The 23931-nt window shown below is 32.4% G+C and overlaps 1 protein-coding gene across 1 annotated transcript in view; it reads right to left on the bottom strand.

Annotated features, from left to right (window-relative positions):
* Positions 1 to 1440: 1440 nt before the first annotated feature.
* The window catches only part of LOC145257980 (uncharacterized), a 55305-nt gene continuing 32814 nt past the window's right edge, over positions 1441 to 23931 (bottom strand). The window contains exons 6-7 of the mRNA XM_080115704.1: positions 9138 to 9195; positions 1441 to 6095 (exon numbers count right to left, since the gene is read on the bottom strand). Coding sequence (XP_079971830.1) covers positions 4970 to 6095; positions 9138 to 9195 — 1184 coding nt within the window. The 3' untranslated portion in view covers positions 1441 to 4969. The remainder of the gene's footprint in view (positions 6096 to 9137; positions 9196 to 23931) is intronic.

The following is a 23931-nucleotide window of genomic DNA, read 5'->3' as shown; positions in this document are numbered from 1 at the left end:
TAAAAAGTCGTCGTTTTTAAATGAAGAATTTAAAATGAAATTCGGTTGTATTTGCTGAAAAGAAAAAGCTGTTGCTTTTAAACAAAGAAGTTAAAATGAGATTATTTTTTAAGTCGTTGCTTTTAAATGAAAAAGTTTAAATGAGATTTGGTTGTATTTTCTGAAAACAAAGTCGTCAGTTTTAAATGAAGGACTTAAAATTCGATTTGGTTGGATTTTCTAAGAAAAAAGTCGTCTTTGAATGAAGAAATCAAAATGGGATTCGGTTGGATTTTCTAGAAAAAGTCATAGCTTTTAAATGAGGAACTAGAACTATGATTCGGTTGTATTATATAAAAAAGTTGTCATTTTTAAATGTGCTAGCTGTTTCTAGCCATGTTACGTGGGTTAGCTGTGTCTAGCCATGTAGCGTGAGCTATCTGTGTCTAGCCGTGTAGCGTGGGCTAACTGTACCTAACCATGTATGGGTTAGGTGTGTTTTGCCGTGTAGCTAGCTGTGTCTAGCCATGTAGCATGGGTTAGCTGTGTCTAGCCGTGTAGTATAGGCTAGCTATGTCTAGCCATGTAGCCCCACTTCAGCTAAGGAGTACCCGACAAAGATGCATACTACCACCCCGCTCTCACTCACAGATTTCACTCAACAACTTAGAAAAATTAGGATTTGAAAAGTATTCTGGAAAATAATAGATATACTAACTTCTCATACTAATATTTACTCATAAATTTTACTGATGAATATGACAAGAAAAATAAAGGTCATGAAGTACTAAGGAAAATTATAGAAATCCAAACTTCCTAAATTAACGTGCATTTATAAATTGTACTGACTAGAAAAACAATAATAAACCCGGTATAAATGTTTGATATTGGCCCAAAGACGCCATTAAATATGATATAAATCCCGTTCACTCAGATACTAATTTCTCACATTTAAATAAGCACTGCGACACCACCTCAAACATTGCTAGAGTTCAGGAGTAGAGATGTTGCAGCACAAATAATGGTACTTCACTGTACTTGTAAAAAAAAATGTCTAAGAAATCTGGAATTTTTACGGAAGTTTCAACAAGTAATACAACTGGGTATTAGTGCTGGGATGATTAATCTGAATCGGAATCAGGAATCGAAAACATCGGAACATTTAAGGTGTTGGAATCTGTATCAAAATCGGAGAAAATTGTGCCTACTTTCCGATGCCAAAAAAAAATCGATTCTTGTAATTCTTTATTATTTGGTTTGTTATCATTTAAAACTTAATATTCCATTAACACTACTAAAAATAAAATGGTAAATATGTATTGGTTTAAAACTACAAACAAAATATACAAGTGTATTCTTATGTTTGCGAACATACATCATGCATGGGATCTATGATAATCTAAAGAAAAACAATTCTGTGATAAGAATTTACTGGTTTTAAAAGAATCGGAAATTGTATCAGAATTGGGAAAAATTTTAAGATCATTTCATCACTACTTTTTTTTTAGATTTTACTTCCACGTCAAATATTTTCATACAAAGTTTCAGTGTTTTATCAGATACGAAAAAAAAATGGTAAAAAAAAGACATTAATTTAAACATTTTATTATCAACACTAAAACAATATGTAAAATAATGGCAAGTTTATATATATTTAAAACGCAAAATGTCAAGATAATATTTGAAGTAAATAATCGTCATTTTCTATATGGTTGCAGCAAAGAATGTAGAAGATGCCGTCAAAGAACAACTTTAATTTTTCACTGAAAAATACTTCTGAAAAATTAGACCAAAATTAGGTTTGGGAATTTGTTTTTATACAGTTTGTAGTCTGATATGCAGTAATTTGCATATCAAAATCTACAGGCCAAAATGGTGTAATAAAGAACCTGAAACCAAGATGGCAGTGAGTCGAGTTTGAGAACTGGACTGAATGAAATGGAGATTATAATGGTGGTGGAATGCTGACAAGAGTTCAATTTGATTTGATTTGATTACAAGCTATTCCAGTGAACAACTATAATTCAATAACTTGAGTGTTATTCCTTCCGCCCGTCACACCAATAATTTCCTGGGTAAGGTTGACACTGTTGTCCAAACTTCCAACTTCCAAACTTCTGTATACGTAAAACACCTTCTCTCAACTCCAAATGAACTTCTGCTAATTCAACTTATTTCTTCGAAATCCAACTTCAAAATGAACGTCCCTCTAAAAAATCAACCCTCTTTTATCTCCAAGCAAGAGCATCTCATTTGCATATCGGGTGTCACATTGCAGGCATATAAAGAGATAATGCAGCCATTTTTGTTTCTTTCTTTTCCATTCATTTCATTCCACGACCGACCCGTTGAATTATGCACACGTGCTAATTAGGTAAGTCGCACGTTTCCCTACAGTACATTTGAAAATTGAAAGTGTTCAGAGAATGGGAATATTACATGATACGTGTCGAATTTTAAAAACTGAAGATTTTGAGAAATAGAAAGATTTAAATGATCCATGCAGAACTTTACAAATTGAAAGTATCAAGAGAATGAGAATATTATGCAATACGTGTCGGATTTTAAAAGTTGAAGGCATTGAAAAAAGAGAAAGGATGGACAAATCATGTCAAGGGTTGGAGGTGTTTAGAAGGAGAAAAATTGAAATGATTTGTGCCGACCTTTTAAAAAATTGAGTGTCGAGAGAATTGGCGTCGAATTTTAAAAACTCCTTATAGGATTCAGTAGATTTTCTTTTTTAATTGTTGTCGTGAATTGTGAAATGAACATATTGGAAAATTATTTGATTAAATGTTGGGGGCACATTCAGAAGTCAATGAGAAAATTTTCCATGCCATGGATAATTTAAAATATGTGCATATTTATTTAAACACTTAAGCGGTTTCATAAAAACATAAAATGTTTAATAGCATTTAAATGTAACGTGATTGAAATATTTCAATACACTTCGATCAGAAGTTAAACAATTTTTTTTTAACATATGATTATTCCTTTGAATGTCAAATACGCATTTGAAAGTCAAAGTGAAATAAAAGCTGGACTTTGTGAAAATTTGTTGCTATGGAGAAGTTAAACATGCATTCGGAGCTCGAACTTGGTGATAATTTATCGGGCTATGGAGAATCTTTTATATGCACATAAATGAGTAGCAGACTCTGAAAATTGGTTGTATTTGAAAAGATGAAAAAAAGTTGTCGCTTTTAAACACGAGCTATTTTAATGAAAGTACAATTTAAGTCAGATTTTTTTGTTGTTTTTGAACAAAAAAGTACTCGTTTTCAAATGAAAAATTTGGCATGCTTAGTCGGTTAGTGAGGGCTGGCTGTGTGTCTAGCAGGGGTCGATTGGCTAGGGTAGAGACTAGCACAACCGAGTGGCTTAGGTGATCTTTAAGGATCAGAGGGGATGTAGTTTGATATGCAGAAATTTGCATATCAAAATCTATATGCCAAAATGACGTAATAAAGGACCTGAAATCAAGATGGTGGCAAGTCGAGTTTGGAGAACCGGACTGAACAGATAAGAGGCTATTTTTGTTGCAGGCTTTACATAGGTGTAGGAATTTCATAGTCATATGCATCTCACATTCCATAGATGAATATGAAGGTAATTTAGCTCACTAAAGTCCTGCTATAGGTTATAGTTGTTTGCATTTACACAACAATTTAATTGGCTATTTTATTTTCATGAGCCATGGTCCATCGACTGAGGCCAAACAGACTATATTACATATCACTGTATCAAGCTTAACAGTTCTGTTTTCTTTTATAGATAACTGTGACATTCATATACACACGTATATACACTCTCGTGCAATATAACCACTAGTAGACACACATATACATAATATATTACAGGAATTTCATAGTCATTCAGTGTGTGTAAGCACCTACCTTTCTAACATGAACTTTTGTGAAAATGCTGAGCTAAAGTGTAGTATCTGTTCTTCAGATGCTGCACTTCCATTTCTTGTTCTCTTTCGGTGGAGGATCAGTCCTTCAGGACTGAGACAATTTTATATTTTTGTACCTTTTCTCCACATTAAAAAAACGACCCTGGTGTCTAACTCTGTCCCGTGGGGAGGCATAGTAAATAGGTACAATAAGGTTTTTCTTTTTCTTTTTTATTTTTCTTGCTTCAGTAATTGTATGGTGAAATGGACCCTAGCCTATGGTCTTAGTTACATTGATTGCAGAGCACCCAAGGGCTCTTTTGAGGATTTTGACAGTTTTCTTTATTGCTCTAAGTTGTACCTCATGGGCGCATGGGCAGCCTAAGATGGATTCTAGATAGATTGAAACTTGTTGCACTGACCACTACTGGTATTATCTGTATTTGGTTTAGCCTCCATGTTGTTCTGAGGTCATTTTTGAGAACATATTTTATCAGTTTTCTTTTTGGTTTTATTTAGTCCATAGTAATTAGGAACCATAACATCAACGATTTTTGCTATATGTAGAGTTTTGATCCATCTAACAATGTCCAGTTTTATAGCACTATTTTCAAAGTATCTTATTGCAGTGTCAGAGTAGATGTTGATATTCCCATTGGTGGCGAGGGGTCTTGGTTCGTGTTCCTAGAAATTATCACTTATAGCAAGTGCTAACTCTTTGCAAGCTTCCCAGTGTAGGTACTTGCAGATCTTATTGTGATGATTTGTGTAAGGGTCATCAGTATATAGGATCTTTCAACCGAATATTAGTTGGTTTATGCTCTCAACCAGTGTGTGTTTGCATATTATCATTCACTCCTGAACCTAGTGTAGCGATTATCTTTTCAACCAGTCTATGGAGCATTCTTTATCGATATAATCCTGTGAGAGGTAATCCAGGAAATACTTAGCACATTGTTGGTCGGCCTGTTCTTCCAGTTTTTGCAATGGAAGGTTTTTGTGTATTTTTGTCATTTCTGTTACAATCTTTATAAAGGTGTAGCAATTGCATAGTCATTTTTTTTTAATTTTACTTTTGTTAGTTTGAAGAGATCGTCATCCAATGTGTGTCTGCAGGTGTCTTTTTAACATGGACTTTTGTGAAAATGCTGAACTACACATCTGACAATGATAAGGTTTTTCTCCAGTGTGTGTTCGTACATGACTTTTTAGTTTAGATTTTTCAAAAAATTCCAAGCCACAAATTTCACAACGATAAGGTTTTACTCCAATGTGCTTCCACATGTGAATGTTTAAAGGAGACTTTTGTGAAAAAGCTAAACCACACATTTCACAAGTATAAGGTTTTTCACCAGTGTGTATACGCAGGTGCCTTTTTAAACCAGATTTTGCTGAGAACGAAGATTGACACACTTGACAAGCGTGAAGCTTTTCCCCAGTGTGTGTTCGCAGGTGGCTTTTTAATTTGGATTTTTCGGAAAATGTTGACTGGCACAATTCACATTCATAGGGTTTTTCATTAGTGTGTGTGCGCATGTGTATTTTTAGATTTGATTTGTCAGAAAATGCTGAACCGCACACTTGGCATGAATATGGTTTTTCTCCAGTGTGTGTTCGTGAGTGTCGTATCAGGTCAGCTTTGCCTGAAAATGCCGATCTACACACGTCACAAGCAAAAGGTTTTTCTCCCACGTGTCTCCTTATGTGGATTTTTAAGTTTGATTTTTCAGAAAATCTTGAACCGCATTCTTCACAACGAAATGGCTTTTCGCCAGAGTGTTTTCGAAGATGTTTTTTTAGGTTGGATTTGTCTGAAAATGCTGATTCACACACTGAACAAGAAAATGGTTTTTCACCCGTGTGTGTTCGCATGTGGATTTGTAGATGAGATTTTTCTGAAAATGCTGATCCACACACTTGACATGAATATGGTTTTTCGGCCATGTGTGTCAGTCGGTGCTTTTTACAATTGGATTTGTCTACAAACGCTCTGTCACACAAATCACAAGAATAAGGTTTTTCGCCAGTATGTAATCGAACATGCTTTTTTAAATCAAATTTCCCAGTAAAACGGGAATCACACACTTCACAAATATAAGCTTTATCTGTAATGTGTGTTTGTCTATGTCTTTTTAAGTTTGATGCATATGAAAATGATGAGCCACACGTCTCACAAGTGTAACGCTTTATTATCGGGTCTGTTTGCATTATTATTTCATGACTTTTTTAAATAATTTCTTAAATTTTTTTATTTATAACACTACCTCTCTCCTTTTTGTATATATTCAATTCCTTGGGTTCAATCCATTATCTGTGAATAAACAACAAACTGTAATAAAATCGTATATGTGGAGATAAATAGGTTTACAATTTTAATATTAAGAATTAAAAATATCATCATTTAATTTATTTGAGAATATATAACTATAAGAGAAACAAGTTTTTGTTGTGCCGTTCCCATTAATAATCAAATTCTACTCAATTTACACCATTAATAATTACTACACTACCATCTTACATTCGTTAAGCCTTATCCACAAGTGGCCTTCAGGTCTTGATAAGTGGTGACTCACAAGTAAAATAGATACCTTTTGGAAGATTTCTGCCAAAGACATTTAGATTTAATAGAAAGCAGTTTCTGACACTTTGTTCTTTTCTAATTAAAATGAATATAATTGTGCATGCTTTTTTAAATCAAATTTCTGTGAAAAACAGGAATTATACACTTCACAAGCATAAGGTTGCTCCATTTTTTAATTATTTTACTTCAATTAGTTTTAAGACATTAAGGGGTTTACTCCTGGAGCTTACATTTGATTCCGTTATGATTTAAATGTATATCTTAAGGCTCTTTTAAGAATAGATGTTATTCCCTTTTTGGTTGTTATCTGTATTTAATTACAGTTTGGTTTTCCAAGGATTGCTTCCAAGTATTTCTGAAGATTCCTTTTATTAGGCCAGTTACTCCTATTCCAACGAGTATAATGTTTATTTCTTTCAAAGACTATGTTTTTAAATCAAGTTTTAGGTCCTGATATTTTTTTATCTTTCCAAATCAGCTATATTAAGCCAAAGTCATTTAGGACTGTGCCATCAATAATGAGCACAGTTCTTTTGGGCTTGTTCCACATTCCAATATCAGGCTTGATGGCCTTGTCTTTTATGTATCTGCCCATCTGTATGTTTCTGTCATAGAACACGATCACTTTTCCGTTTGATGTTATTTGTGGTGGTTCATGTTCCCATTTTTTTTATCCATTTGAGTAAACCCTGATCTTGACTGGCTAGAATGAGTCTTTCTTCAAATGGAAGATCGTAATCTTGAGCAACTGGAGCGAAGCATCCCTGTCTATATACTCCTGATCAAGCTCCTCTAAGAATTTTCTTGCTCCATTATGTTGCTCCTATCCTTGTTTTATTGTGCATGTCTGGATTTCCATGTATTCTTTCTTTTCTTTCTTGCAATCTGTGCTGCTGTGTTATCATATACCTCGGCAGTATTTTCCAGTATGATACCCCCAATGTTTTCAGAAAGCTTTATGATAAATGTTTGGCGAGACGTTCTTGGTGGTTCATCGCTATTTCCATTGTCTCTACAGTGTGTGTGTTTGTGTCTTTTTAAGTTTGATGCATATGAAAATGATGAGCAACATGTCTCACGAATGTAACACTTAATTATTGGGTCTGTTAGTATTATTATTTTGTGACTTTAAAAAAATTCTTATATGTTTTCCTTTAAAACACTACCTCTCTGTTTCATATATATTTGCCAATTCCTCAGGTTTAATCCATTTTTTTATAGTAAGAGTTATTTTTCATTATCATTTAATTCATTCATTTATTTGAGAATTATTATTATAAGGGAAATACTTTTGGAAGATTTGAGCTAAAGACGTTCAAAACATTTCTTATATATTTCCATTAAAACACTACCTCTCTTTTGTACATGTCCGTCAATTCCTCGGGTTTAATCCATTCCCTTGTGAATAAATAAAAAACTGTATGTAATAAAATCGTATATGTGAAGATAGTTTAATAATTTTGACATTAAGAATTAAAAATGTTAATTATTATTTAATTTATTTATTTGAGAAATAGTATTTAATATTTGACAAACTTCCACAAAAACACTCGACTAACTACAACCAATATATACTATTTTCCTTACTCTTTAACTGTGCCTTAATCTAAAAGCAGAGTTCATGAATAAAGCTTCGAACTGCCTGCCTGTGAAAGACTGTTTTGCTGGCTGCTTCCCAGTTGAATACAACATGGTAGCCTTCCAATCAAATGTAAACAAGTTCTTGTTGAACTGTCCCCATAAATAATCAAATTCTACCCAATTTACACCATTAACGATTACTATACTACTACTGTACATTCATTAACCCTTATTCTAGAGTGGCTTTCAGGTCTTGATAAATGGTGACTCCCAAGTAAAAAAAATACTTTTTGGAAGATTTAAGCCAAATACATTTAGAATTAAAAGAATATATTTTCTGACACTTTGTTTTTGGTGTTTTTTTTTTCTAATTAAAGATGAATAAAGATTCCTTGGGAAAACTGTCATTTTTCGAAATTGCCTTTACATTTTAATCCATTTATCAGTTGTTATGATTGGAATTATTCATAAAACAAATGAGTTTTTCTTATTTTTTATATATTATTTATCTTGTGTTGTCATATAAGTTTAATAATGTTCATTTGCTATCCAAAGCCAATTTCATTAATTTTAAGTCAAAATAGACTTATTATCCCTTTTAAATTCCCATATGGATGTAAATTCAGACGAAAATAGCATCACCATCACCCATTGTTATATAAACATAATTTGATTTTTGAAGGTCTTGTATCGATGTCACATTGATCAAGACGTTTAGAGTCAACAGAGTACTTTTTCTTTGTTTTTTTTCTAATTAAAGATGAATGAAGATTCATTGGGAAAACTGTCATGTTTCGAAATTGTCTTTACATTTTAATCCATTTAAAAGCTGTTATGATTGGAATTAAGAAAGCAAATGAGTTTTTCTTGTTCTTTTATATATTATTTATCTTGTGTTGTCATATAAGTTAATAATGTTCGTTTGCTATCTGAAGCCAATTTCATTAATTTTAAGTCAAAATAGACTTATTATTACCCCCTTTAAATTTCCATGGCTTGGGAACGTCAATATGCATAGTGACGTAAATAACTGTGACACGTCATCACACTTATGTTAAAGAATGATGAAGGTTTAACAGTTCAATATAAAAGGAAAAATACAGCAAGATTTTCAAATCGATAGAACTGCAGAGAATACCAAGAAGTTCTATGTCATTGTCTTAATGAAAATTTTAAGTTTCTAAGAAGAGATTTTCAAACAACACAAAGTTTTACGAATAAATCTTTCACAAATTCAGACAAAACGAATATCACCACTAGCCACTGTTACATAAACATAACTTGATTTTTAAAGGTCTTGTATCGATGTCACATTGATCAAAAATCTTGACTTGAAAGCTATGGTGAATCGTGTAAACCAATTTCTTGTATTTTTTTTACATATCGGACCTCATTGCTATCACCTTTTCCTGAATATTTTAAAGCTCACTACTGCTCAGCAATACAACGACTTTGCTTGAGATCAGTCATAAGTTTTTAAGGTTCTTATTATTTCTTCTATAGATGAGAACAATTCATCCACTAAGCTATAATCAAGCCACTTACTCAGTGACTGTCTGTAGTACAGTGTTAAATGACTGTTAAAGCAAAGCTGTGTGAGAAAATAACCTATATTGAACACTACTGCGAGTATTTATTGTCTGCAAATAGAGATACTTAATGTTGAGGTGGCACCCCTACAGATTCTGACAATAGACTATTCCTGATGTTATTTTCGTTAAGAGAGTCGTAACATTACTTATTTTTCGGTTGAGTAGAGTTCCTACTCAACTAACATACTTGTCTGTATTTCTGTTAATATATTATTCCTTTCATTGTTTCTGAGTCTTCTCGTTATTCCTTTCAAAATTTAAACCATAGCAATTAAGTATACGATAGAAGCCATCCACTGCCTTATCATCCACTTCATAACTGTTAATTGTACATGTCAATTACATCAGCATGTGATGTCTGTTTAAATCCACAAAGTCAATTACAATCAAAACTTTACATTCTATTGACTGTTTGCATGTTTCAGAAGATTAATTATGTATGGACCTTAACACTAGTAAAACAATTGCTGTCCTATGTTACATCATCTTTTATCAAAGCAATAACTGAATGCTCATGACCCTTTTATTTTCATCACTTTGACAGTTAGTAGACTAGCAGCAATAATAAAATAATACAGGGTAGGCAATAAAATTGTCACCCTTAAAAAAAAAACACTACAGCTTTATTTTGAAACTTTTATTGAAACAATCAATTCAGATAACTTGATTATGTAGTAGAGCTGATATCTATTCAATATAGCCACTTTCAGCCTCAACCACTGCCTTGCTACAGGTCTGGAATACTTGGCAGATGGCAGTGATCAGGCTAGCTTTGGTGTTGTGGGAGATATGTCACCGACCACATGATTGCACCAGGGAATCGCCACATTCTTTAGTACATTCTCTTCTGACCTGAACCTGCTGAATTACTTTGTTTACTCATACATTGAGAACATCACCAACATAACCTCCAACATTACCAAGGTCCACCCAATTACTACAATGGAAAAAGCAGGCTCCCAGTTCTGGACCCGTATCGAGGCGGTGATTGAGGCTGAAGGTATCTACATTGAATAGATATCAATTCTACTACATAATCAAGTTACCTGAATTGATTTTTTTCAATAAAAGTTTTAAAATGAAGCTGTACTGTTGTTTTCTTTAGAGTGATAACTTTATTGTTCCATGGTGTATATCAAGTAAAGATTATATTTCTTTGATGTTATTATTTAATTTCTTATTTTGTTACACTTTTAACCACAACACAAGTATAAAAAAATCAACTCAAACATGTATTTATGTATCCTGAAATATTATAAACAACAATTAAATGCAAACTACATCATAGACCAAATACAAAAAGTGTTTCTACATATTGTAACATAGCTATCATACTTGAACTGTGTTCATTACAGTTCAAACCTTCCTGGGACTCCCACACCATAAAAGGCATTTATTACCATTAATCTCCAAACAATGAGTGTGTCTTGTTTTTTTCTAACTGTTCATTTCGTCTGCCATGAGATTAACAACACCCTGCCATCTTGACACCAGCTTAAAAGACTCTCACCACCACCAAGGGAGTCACATATCCATCTCACCTGGATTGTGTTTTTCTTTCTGCTCCTCACCAAGTGGTGCATTTTTCTTTCTTTTTTTTCTTTTTCTTCTGATGCAAGTCTGCACACACTTGCTAATTTGCATACGTGCTCAAATGGCTGCTGCTGCTACTACCTTTGCTAGCTCTCTATCGTTTGGCTGCTGCTGATATTTTCACACACACTCATACCTTTCCTTTAGATTGTACACATTGGAGAGTAAGAACTGAAGAATAAAATGATGTATTCTCTTAGTTCTGGTGTCACACGCAATATCCAAACTTTCAAAAAGTTTATCTCTAACCATTTTTGATAAACTGCAGCTTCAGTGCACAAATACAACAAAAAACATTTTTGAAACAGTATTTGCACATTTCCAAGATATAAATTGCAGTAAATAGTTAAGGAATATATGGCATAATCATGTTTGACATACCATTTCCTATCAAATTACCAAAGTTAAGCAACAATAAGTCTGGTCAGTATCAGATGAGTAACCACTTGGAAATTCCAAGTGCTGTACGTTACTCTGCACTTATCTCAGCATTGTTTCCAGTCGTCCTGGACTTCTCCTTGCCACTAGACTCAAACAGTGCCGACTCACGAGAAGTGTGGTTGGAGATTGCGCAACCCTTGCCTCATAATTATACGCATAGCTGCCCCTACAGAGGGTATCCTTTGTCTTTCGAGACTAAACAGAGCCATTTATTCAATTAGTTAAGGTGGCATATTTCTCTTACTCTTCAGGATTTCTATTATTTAAATGCATGTCGAAATCAATTATAACAAAAATGTATCAAACAAGGTTTATGGAGCAACAATAAAAAGTAACAAAGTTGAAAATAGTATCGAAATTTTTATATATTTACATTATTTAGAATAGTTGTCTAATATTATTGATTTTGTTAAAATTCATGTTATTAATGAATAACAATTATGCAATATTATGAAAAATAAATAATTGTTTACTTTGTACTAATTATGCTTGAAATACTTTAGGCATAGTTTGCCTCTTTAGAAATAATCTTCCAATTAATTTCTATGTTATATGTTAAATATTTAAAAATATTTATCTAATATATAAAAGGCTATATGTTTGTCTGTCTCCATATTTTCAAACTCTATCTTTTCTGAAACTAAATATTGCAGAGCAGCGCTAGGGGCCTCAAATGATTGGATTTTTTATGGACCATTCTTTTATGGGTCTTTAGCTGGTTAAAATAGTTTTTAAGGAGTCAAAAATGGGTCAGAATTGAAAAATATCGTTATACATTTTGTAGATTAATTTTAGTTTATTTTTTTAATCTTTAATCAATTCGCGTTGGTAACAGTGGTAACGTCACCAGCTTTGAATGCTACATTTTCGATTTTGATTCTAGCTGATGGCACCCAAATACTTTTTTCTTTTTTTTACTTTGGAAATCACGACTCTATAATAATATATCCGAAATCTGGACAAATTAAAATATCATATTTAAGCGTATTTTATGACTGGGCAAAACCAAGTGCCTCCCCACTAGTTTAATTTATAAAACTCACTATGTCTGTCTCCATTTTTTCAAGCTGTATCTCCTCTGAGAGCAAGGTCACGGAGCAACGTGAGGCTGGTTAAATGATTGCATTTTTTTTGGACCCCTCTTTTCTGCTTTTATTTTGCTGGTAAAAATAGCTACTAAGGGGTCAAAGTTGAAAAGAATTAGAATTTGACAGGTGTAAGTCGATTAAATTTGCATGCATACACAAATATATACATTCATATATTAAAGTCGGTTCATTTTTAACTATTTTTATACATATCTGATGATAGCTCAAATGATAACGACGAAAGTTGGAGCTCTATATGCTTTAGTTTCAATTCTAGCTAATGGCACCTAAGTTATATTTATTTTTAACTTTTGACATCACTACTATATATTGGGTACAATATAATATATAATAATCGATAGAGGATTAAATCTAAAATAATAAACACAGAATCTGTATAAATTTAAAAAAATCATATTTAAACATATTTTACGAGCAAGCAATGCTGGGCGATCAGCTAATGTTCTAATAAAGGTTAAGAAATATTAATGATTTAAAATGAAAATATATGAGATCTCAATGGATTCATTTTAATTTCTTGATTTAATTTCCTTTTTAAAGAAAACTGAGGACGGAAAAATATCTAGAATGAAATGAGAATAAGATCAATTTGTTAATATTTCTCGGATAGAAAGCTACTTCAAACTGATTTCGGGTTTGTTTTACAATCCACAGAGATACAAAAATGTGGTTAAAAAAAAAAACAAATATATGACAAATAAATGCTGTCAAAGATAAGATAAGTTACTCTTCTGCCTATTTGGAAAAGATTTTAGTGGTTTTACCCACTTGAAAACGTTTAATCGGTTCAAAAATCATACAGTGTGTATTGATAGGTGCGAACAAGAAAAATGGCAGCGTGATGACCTCTAAATATGTGAAGTTTGAAAAATAAGTTTAAACTAAAAAATTATACAAAATACTGTTGCAAACCCACCCAATATATGTTACTGCCACATACATTCTGTGGGTTTCTAACAGTATTTTGTATAATCTTTTAGTTTTAACTCATTTTCCAAACTTCGCGTATTTAAGGGTCAACCCGGCGCAATTTTCCTTGTTCACACCTATCGATAAACATTGTAAGATTTTTGAACCGATTAAACGTTTTAAAGTGAGTAAAACCACCAAAAACTTTTCCATAGGCAGACCTTGCCTTCAATAACATTTATTTGTTTGTTTGTTTGTTTGTTTTTATTATTATTATTATTAGTAGTAGTAGTAGTAGTAGTAGTAGTAGTAGTTTTTACTTTTTCGTACCTCTGTGGATTGTAAAACAAACCCCCGTTTTTTTGTTTTGTTTTTTAATTTATTGAAATATTTTGCGTTGTTGGCAAAAGGAAAAGTTACATTTGCATGTGTCGTCTTGTTTTTTCGAAATCTTTTATTTCTAGAAAGCAGACAAATCCTTCAGATAATATGGAACAAAACTTACCTAAACCTGCCTTGGAAATTTCCATGTGAATTAATCCATTTTGTTAAGAGTACATCCAAACGAGGATCATTTCATTGTTTTACGAGTTTATAACTTTTTAGGCCTTAACAGTGGTTTGTCTTTCAAACAAATTAACATAAAATCATCATTCATCGAGTTTAATTTTTTTTTTTTTTTTTTACATGAGAAACAATACTTTACATTAAACTGCTACGCATTTTTCATGCAATATTTACTTTATTTTACGTTTGACTTGACTTCCAGATAAATCGTCTTCTCAAACTTCACCGCATACCTTTGTTTTTTATCCTTACTCATATTAGAAAATGGACAGTCTCCTTGTACATAAGCTATGTTCGATTACTCTAAATGGAGCATCTTTTCAAAACTACGCTGAAATAAATAATGTTATTATTTAAAAAGCAAATCTTAACATGAGGAGGGGGAGGATGTTTTTATAACTATTCTGTACGTTCACTTAATAAAAAAGATATAGGAAAACTTGAATTTAACTTGGAAATATTGGTAAAACTTGCGGAGTATGCACTGTTACGTATGTTGCAAAAATAGAACGGAAATTTAAATTTCGTTCCGTTTTAAATTCGGTACATTTTTACATTATGCCCAACTCATCGTTCACATTCGACGTGTCAACTTTGGTAGGTTTTCTAGTATGCTGACATTCCGAAAGTCATTCTTAACATGGGGAAGTTGGAATGTTTATTCGTTGTAAACGTATCCGAAAACCTTTAAAAATACACATTTCCAATGTGAACGGTGAGTTAAAAAAAAAAAGGGGGGGGCAGCCTTGCACTTGCACTTAAGCCCGGCAAGACTGCCAAAAAGACAAAAAAAAAAAAAAGGTAAACCAAATTGACTTTTTTTGTTCAAAAATAAAATTATTTCGTTTTTGTTAATAAAAATTTTAGTTTTATATTTAAAAAAAAACTTTCGTTTTTTTTTTTTTTAATACATAAAAAGTACGATTGTTGAATGTTATTCTTTCGATTACTTTCGTTTTCTTGTGGCACAATTAACAAAAAAAGAAAAAGAAATGAAATCTAAATTTCCGTTCCATAATTACAACAACCGTTAAACAGTTTCAAAACTAGTAAAGATTAATCAGAAGTGACTTTTCCGGGGCATTCATCATCGTGATATTGTAAACAAACACAAGCGGAACTTGCTGAATGCTCGTAAATTGATCGACATTAATTAAAATTAATGACAGTAAAGGTGCTTCTTTTAGTGTTATCGAACATAGTCGGGCGCGGGCGCGGGCGTAAGTACAAAATTCCCAGAAAATGTGATATATATATATATATATATATATATATATATATATATATATATATATATATATATATAAATTTAAGAAAATTCGTCCCCGGAAAACTCGCCATGTTTTACTAGGTAGGAAAACTGGTCTCTTATTGAATAAATATCGATTGAAAACACATTTTATGGCCGTTCTTGAAGGAGATATTGTTTTTTAAAGGAGAGTATACCCCATAATATTTTTTAAAAATATTTTTCGTTGTTTACTGTTGTCTTTAAAAAAATAAAATCGGTTTTCTACGTGTCCGTTTTCTACCTAACTGATTAAGTTGTTAGTGGTTTCACTTATTTTAAAGCGTTTATTCTGTTCAAAAACGAGACTACACACCGCGCGCATAATATATATATATATATATATATATATATATATATATATATATATATATATATATATATATATATATATATTAATATTTATACTTACTTACTGTTGTTTTTAAAATGGCAAACTCGATTTTTCTCCCTAGCCGGCTAAGCTGTTAGTGGTTTAATTTATTTTGCAACGTTTATTCAGCAATAAATAAATAAAAATAAAAAAGTAGCGTTGAGTGTTACGTGAAAACGAGAAAAAAGGCTGAAATAGAAATAGTTTGGTCGACCTAGACGAGAGGATCCAAAATGGCCGACCAGGACTGAGGTATGACACGTGCCGTTGTTTCCTTAATAAATTATTTCAGTTAGAGCCGATGAATTGTCAGATATTTTTTTTTTTTTTTACTTCGTTTTGTTTTGGTAAGGTTTCATTATTATTTAACATTTATTTGTGTGTAAGTTGCTATTTATTAGTATAAGCTCGAGCCGTTGTTTCCTTAATAAATTATTTCAGCTAGAGCCGATGAATTGTGTGTAAGTTGCTATTTATTAGTATAAGCTCGAGCCGTTGTTTCCTTAATAAATTATTTCAGCTAGAGCCGATGAATTGTCAGATATTTTTTTTTTTTTTTACTTCGTTTTGTTTTGGTAAGGTTTCATTATTATTTAACATTTATTAATACATGAGATATTTCTTCCTAACTGAAATAATTTATTAAGGAAACAACGGCACGTGTCATATCTCAGTCCTGGTCGGCCATTTTGGATCCTCTCGTCTAGGTCGACCAATAGTTTTTAAAAAAAAAAGCCTCCACCCTCTAAAAGAAAATAATTTTTAATGTTTAAAAAAATAATAATTTACAGAGAGGAGAGGGCCAAAAACTATATCTCCCTCATAAAACATAACGATAGACAACAACAAAAATGAAATTAAAAAAAGATTTTTGATAAACGGTAGAGGAGTTTTCGACAAAATAGATTAATAAAAAAAATTTTTATTGATTACTTTTTCTCTTAATGAGTGATTTAATAATTTTGGAGTAAAAATTTTAAAAAATTAAAAATGAGTTAACGAGACATTTTCATCACACGGCATCTCCCGCCAAAAATATGTTTCGCTTTTTATTTATTAGTTATTTACAATTATTTTTATTTCTAGTATTTAGGCAGTTAATTTTCTTATTTTAACGATATTTTTTTTGGAGAATTAAAAATAATAATAATAATAATAAACAAAACAAAACAAAAAATGTTTTAAAAAAACAGGGAGAGATTCGATTCTTCTTCGGTATTTTTTTGTTTTAGTTTTTAAATTTTATCAGTTCTCTCTCTCTCTCTCTCTCTCTCTCTCTCTCTCTCTCTCTCTCTCTCTCTCTCTTATACCAAATGCACCTATGCATTATTTAAAATTATAATTATATCAATTATCAACATTTATTGTCGTTCTGTCAAATTTTGCAAAATTTTAAATTCCGAAGTATAACAACTAACTAAATAATTAATCATGGACGTTACGTTTGATAAAAAATAATTCTAGAATTTTTTGCTTGTTTAACATTCATAATTCATTGACCAGAACTCGTTTTACTTTTTTTAAAAACTTTTATGCGTTGCTTAAAAAAAAAAAAATCCTTTTTAACTAATGCCGGCGATATCACTAAATTGTGAGAAAAAAAATTGTGAAACCATTATTATTTTCTTTTATTAATATTATTACATAAGGAATCTTTTCAAATTAAAATCTATTGAGAAAAACATTTTTAGTTGAGAAATACACACTTTAACACATTTACAGGGTTGAAACGCCGATCCAAAAATGAACAGGAAAATGAGAATGAGCACTTTCTTCACTATTCTAGAAAACAGTAACTTGTTTCGTTTTGGATCACATCATCGAACATTTCGCTTTTTAGACTAACATGCCGTACACCCAAAAACGTGTTCTATATTACCTAACGTATGTATTTCTTAATAGATTTTAACTCTGCAGCAATCCACTATATATGGCCGGAACAAATCTCCAGAAGAGACATTCTAAATGCAATCACCACGCATGCGTATGAAGTGTGTGCAAAGACACAACGTCGTGATTTGACCATGCGATAAAGAACTGCTCACTACCATTCACATCGAGTATATTTTTGTATGTTTTGAATATTTTAAAAATGAAAAATAAAATACGATTTAAATATTCGCCCATTTTGCAATCTCTTTTTAGGTTGCAAGTCTATTATTGGGCCGAAAATGAAGTCGGTTACATGGAAAATCTGCAAAAAAACAGTATAACGTACGTACTTGTCATTGCATGTACATGTCATATTCCAAAAATCACGTAAATCGATCAAGTAGTTTTTTTTTTTATTTAAGAAAATCAAATATTAAAGCACAGTTAATCGAGAATAAGTCGAGCGCCATGTTGGATCGACACTATGTCAGCTAACGCCACCTAACAGCCAAATGCGATCCACGGATCAAAGAAGGGGGAGATAATCGCCTTTTTTTTCATGTCCGCTTAAAGTCTATTTTAAAAAAAAACTGATTCGGACATGAAATCAGTATTTGAAATTATTAATTTGTTGACTCTTAGGAAAAGAAGTCGTTGTCTTATTTTATCAGTTTATATTTTTTTTTCATTCCAAATAAATAACTGATTCGGACATTTTATTCCAAATAAATAACTGAATCGGACATTCCTAAAAAGGAAAAGAAGTCGTTATTGTTACTTTATTAATTTGTATTTGTAATAGGAAAAAGTTTGTTTTCGGCATTTCAGGAAAAAAAAATAAAAATAAAAAAATAAATAAATATGTCAATTATCTCCCCCTTCTTTGGTCCGTGGATCGCATTTGGCTGTTAGGTGGCGTTAGCTGACATAGTGTCGATCCAACATGGCGCTCGACTTATTCTCGATTAACTGTGCTTTAATATTTGATTTTCTTAAATAAAAAAAAAAACTACTTGATCGATTTACGTGATTTTTGGAATATGACATGTACATGCAATGACAAGTACGTACGTTATACTGTATTTTTGCAGATTTTCCATGTAACCGACTTCATTTTCGGCCCAATAATAGACTTGCACCTCTTTTTATTTTCGATTTATTTGTATTATTTTTTACTTTTCCAAATAAATTAACGTTAAAGTATATTATCTGTCCTGACACTACACTTTTTCTCCTCTGTCCTTGACCAATGAAGGAGAAATCCTGTAAGATTGAGGATTAAAAAATGTTGCCCACATCTCGAGTGCCTCTTTTTGGGGGTAGCAAGATTTTCACTACATTAAAAACCGATCTCGATTCTAACTTTGCCATCGTAGGAAGGCAAGTATATATTAAAGGTCGGCTGAGGTGTTAACATATGCTGCAGCTTAGAAAAGGTGGTTCCTGCTGACAATTAAATGTAATGATAAATGTTGAAAAAATTAGTAAAAATAAGTAAAATAATGAATGTTGGCTCTTTTGAGGAGGGGGACAAGTAAGTAGGAATAACACAGTTATGCATCAAAGTGTAGAATAATTGATAGTCATGAAATTGTAAACAATAACAAAAATTAACAAATACCTTATACTAAACACTGTAAAATTCAAGTATCTTTTATACATAATGAAATTGTGTTTACGTTCTTTATAAATAAATGGTTGCTTGTTGTTGCATGTGTAGACATTGGTATAAAATGGACAAACGACATAAAGCTAGGTAGAAATCAAATATATTTTATTGCCGGTCATGCCACACTTTATTGCCAGATGTCGCACTCTCCCCTCCGAGATGAGTTACCCCAACCAGGTGAAGTCAGTACGAGAAGTGTATCTCTACAAAGAAAGTTACACAGACAAGGGGCAGTGTGTCACTTATACACATAACATCTCCCTTCTTATGGGGGATGGGGGACAGGGAAATTGAAATTTATTTATTATTTTTTTTTTTTAGTGGGGGGGGGAGATGTGTTCTTTGCTAAAATTGGGATAGACCATTGGATTCATTAACTATATCTGGCAGGCTTTTTTATGACTCGGCTCGATCTTGTTTGTATTGGTGATACTGGTCCCTCGTTTGGCTCTTGTTGGCCTGCTGCTGCTTCCATCTCATTATGTCTGCTTGTTTCATTGTCTAGGGATAGACTTTTTATCTCAGAGTGGTTGTACATGGTGCCTCTTGGTTGTTGTATTAAGAAAGAGTGTTTTGATTGTAATGTTTGGTGTATAAAATGACAGTTGCAGTGGTATTGCTGTCTGCTTGAATTTTCCACTTCGTATGACCAACCAGTCAACCTTTTCCTTACCAGGGCTTGCTCCCATTCTCTTGCGTGAAGTCTTAGAGACTGAACCCCGACATTGCTGCCTAATTGAAGTTTGCTTAGTTCTCTACCTTTGCCTCGTTGCCTAAGCTTCTTATCTTCTTTCTTTTGCACCTCATAATGCAAGTAAGCTTAGCTAGGCTTCAGCAAGGCCTCTGTGGTTGGTATTGTTGTCTTTGTCCATCGGCCTAGTAGCTTTTGTGCTGGGCTAGTACTTAGACCCTCAGTTGGTATATTTTGCATATTTAGTAGCCTAAGTAGTAGGCCCGCTCCTGAGGCCTTGCCCTTCTGCATTAGACACTTCATTATTTTCAGCTGCCTGTTTGCTTGACTGTTGGAGTTCGTTGTCGGAAATGAGAATGTCTGGTATACCATACCTGGCAAAACGGCCTCTACGATGACTGATCACTACATCTGAGGTTGAGCTGTTAAAAAAAACTGCTATGCTGGTCCATTGTGACTAGATATTCACTTTCACCCTATGAGAAAATGTCAGAAGCAACTCGTTGCCAGGGTATCTTTGATACTTCTGTGATTATGAGTGGCTCTGTTGGTTGACAATCTGTGCATGTGGTGATAGGATGGTGTAACTGCCATCAAAAATGAACTCATGAGGAACATAATTACAACCTCTCAGCAAGCATTTCATGGGACAGAATAATCCCCTGCTTGCTGTAGCTGTTCAGGCAGTTTACCCTGAGCTAGCCTTTCCATTATTTTGTTATATTTGTTTTGTTTACAGACCTAGTATTATGAGCTTTGTTTCAAAGAGGGATGTAATGGTATTGCCTCATCTATTGTTCCAAATTCCCAAAACGTTAATCTGTTTTTCATATGTACAAACACGCATGCATATTTATCAATAAAACACACGCCATGACAACTTCTCTTTCATATACTGATGCATGTAGAAGTATGATGCAAAAATTTACCCAAGTTTTTAACTCTTTCTTGAATTTTAGCTAAATAAGTTCCAAGTTATTTCAGTCAACTTTGTTTTCAAACGTCCATGTCTTGTACCTTCTGTCTTCTCCTAATATAAACAATGTCTAGCAATATCTGTTTGTCTGCTAGGTAAGGGTTAGCGAATATTTTTTGACAAAAAAAAAAAAGATTCACCATTGTTTGGATATCCTGAAGAAATTCACTAGATTTGCGAACACAGACACGTGTCTTTCTAGCAATCATAAAAATATGGCAACGATAGATATATATATAACAATGCACTTAAGTTTTTTAATGAGAAGTATTCAGATAACAGCTTTTTGATTTATACTTTTGTAATTTGCGATATTCTTTTTATTTTCATGATGATGTCCTCTATGTTAACGTATCGTGTTTGATACCTTCCATGCTCCTTAGAAATACCACTTCTTGCATGTTTTCTTTTAGATTCTTTTTATAGCTGCGTGCTGTCTTCTGTAGACGTTCTTATTACTACCATAATCGGTGCCACTGTAACAGAGCATGTATGGGCACATGTGAGAAAACCAGCAGCAGCCGAAGGATAACTGCCTAGCGAAAATATTAGCAGCAGCAGACCTTAAACCACATATGCAAATTAGCAAGTGTACGCAAGCTTGTATCACAAGGAGAGAAAAAATACACCATGTGGTCAAGAAGAGAAGCAACTTGCATGCCAAGGAAGACGTAGTGTGAATATGAGGGCAAGAAAGCGCTGGCTAGAACCAGCATCAGGTGGCGGAGGGACAGAGACTTTTAAAAAGTACATGTGTGTGCAAAGAGACTTTATAAAAATAATGAAATTGTTTCATTATTTTTATAAAGTCTCTTTGCAAAAAAATGCTGAGTCGGATTTTTATTTCTTTCCTTTTTTTATCTGTTTGTTCCTATGTGGCAGTGCCAGACAGTGTATGGGTCCAAAAAGTTTGAACTGTAATTACACAGTTAAAACGTAATGGCCACGTTACACCACCATATTATGATATTCCAATACACATTAAAGACAAGTCAAACAAAATCCATAAAATTTAAATGCCTTTATTAAATTGCTGGGAGTAGTGAAACACATTCTTAGTCTTTACTAATTCTAATAGATGTTACTGAGATCATAACATCTTGTCTACAATTAACAACAAATTTATTCACATAAAACATTTTTATAAATTCTTACTGTAAAATATATCAACGCATGCTACTGAATGTAAATAATTTGCAAACTACAAATCAAATATGCTTACACATTTTTACGTATAAAACTTTGTCTGGGATCAATTCGTTAAGGAAAAGTCCTTATACATTTTTATTTATTCTTATAATTTATTTTATGTTAATTTAAACAATAACAGGCTGAAGCGTTTTTATTTATATTCTAAAAATGTGTCTCTACTTTCATTATGAAAACCATGATTAGAATTTGTTTATTGAAAAACAATTCAATGTTTATTTTTTTTTATTGTTTAATGTTATAATCAGGATTTTGTTAAAACTCATCTTTAAAAATTTTTCAAGCTTTTTAAAAAATCAATTTACTTGAAATTATATTTTATTTTTAAAAAATATTTTTGTTATTTTCACATCCAAAAATGCTGAGTATCTCTTCTAGTATGTATATGTTATCAGCAGACTGTTTTACATATCTTCGGTGTGGCTAGAAAATAAAGTTGAGATAGAACGCTGACTGTCTCATCCTTTCAGTAATTCAGTCTACTTTTTTTAAGTTTGAGTGTGTTCATGAAATACATGCATCTTGCCATTTAAGTTACCAGTACAATCTTAGAAGAGTGGAATCTAAATGATTCTATCAAAAATTTGCAGCAGAGTGCCATATTCTTGTAAAGAATTATTAAAATTTCCTAATAACTTTAATCATTTATCATAGCTCTATATAAGAAATGATCTGTCTTCTGTATATTTCTATAAAGTTTGTATCAAAAACAACTTTCATAAACTTCATAGTACCGCTGCTTCTTTCCAATTTGTCAACATATATTATACTTTAAGATTTAATTATAAAAAATCCATATCCTTCACTTGAACATGAATTCTTTCCTGAGTTTACACATATTTCGAAAGAAAATTTCTTTAAAAAAAAGTATGAAACACAAATCCCAGCATATATAATTTATCTAATGATTGTTTTAGCATGCAAATGATGTATCACATATCGAATATAAAAATGAATTTGTTTAGTCTGTATTTCGATGCATTCGGCTTCTATTTTCACAAAAATTATCTACAACATACTTTACAAAAATATGGCGCTCTCTATTATTTTTATATGCACTATTAAATATTTATTTATTGAAAAGGAAAATTTAATCTTATTAAGAATATGGTGTTTATAATTTACTTCAGTTAGTTTTCAAACATCAAGGAGTTTCCTCATGGAGCTAATGCGACACTATGTTCGACTCAGGTTGTTGAGTGCTGAAGAAGCAGAAAAATGACAAAAAAAGGAAATAGGTTTAGCAAGTAATAAAAGAATATCAGTAAACAATACATAGGAATTTGTTCTTAATGCAAAGAGAAATAAGGATAGGTTTAAATTAGGGTGTGATGAATGGCGATAGCAAATAGACTGAACAACGGACTAAGGATAAAACAATAGGAATGACACTCGACAGGAGAGGGGGGGGGGTCAGTTGGACACTTAGTTGAAGCCTGAACTCCGAGGTGGACAGGTAGATTTTGGATATGATCGAGAGCAGTAGGTCACTTGGAAGTTCTCCGAGGGGGATAAGAAAATGAACTGACAGCCATAGACACACACGACAGTGACAGTAGATATAAATGCGGACCTCAGCATGTAGAGAGGAGTTTCATACACATCC

This window comes from Euprymna scolopes, chromosome 33 (genome assembly GCF_053919585.1).
Source record: "Euprymna scolopes isolate OS-2025 chromosome 33, ASM5391958v1, whole genome shotgun sequence".
NCBI classification, from domain to species: domain Eukaryota; kingdom Metazoa; phylum Mollusca; class Cephalopoda; order Sepiida; family Sepiolidae; genus Euprymna; species Euprymna scolopes.
Note: the sequence above shows the minus strand (reverse complement) of the source record. Positions and strands in the feature narration are given on the sequence as shown.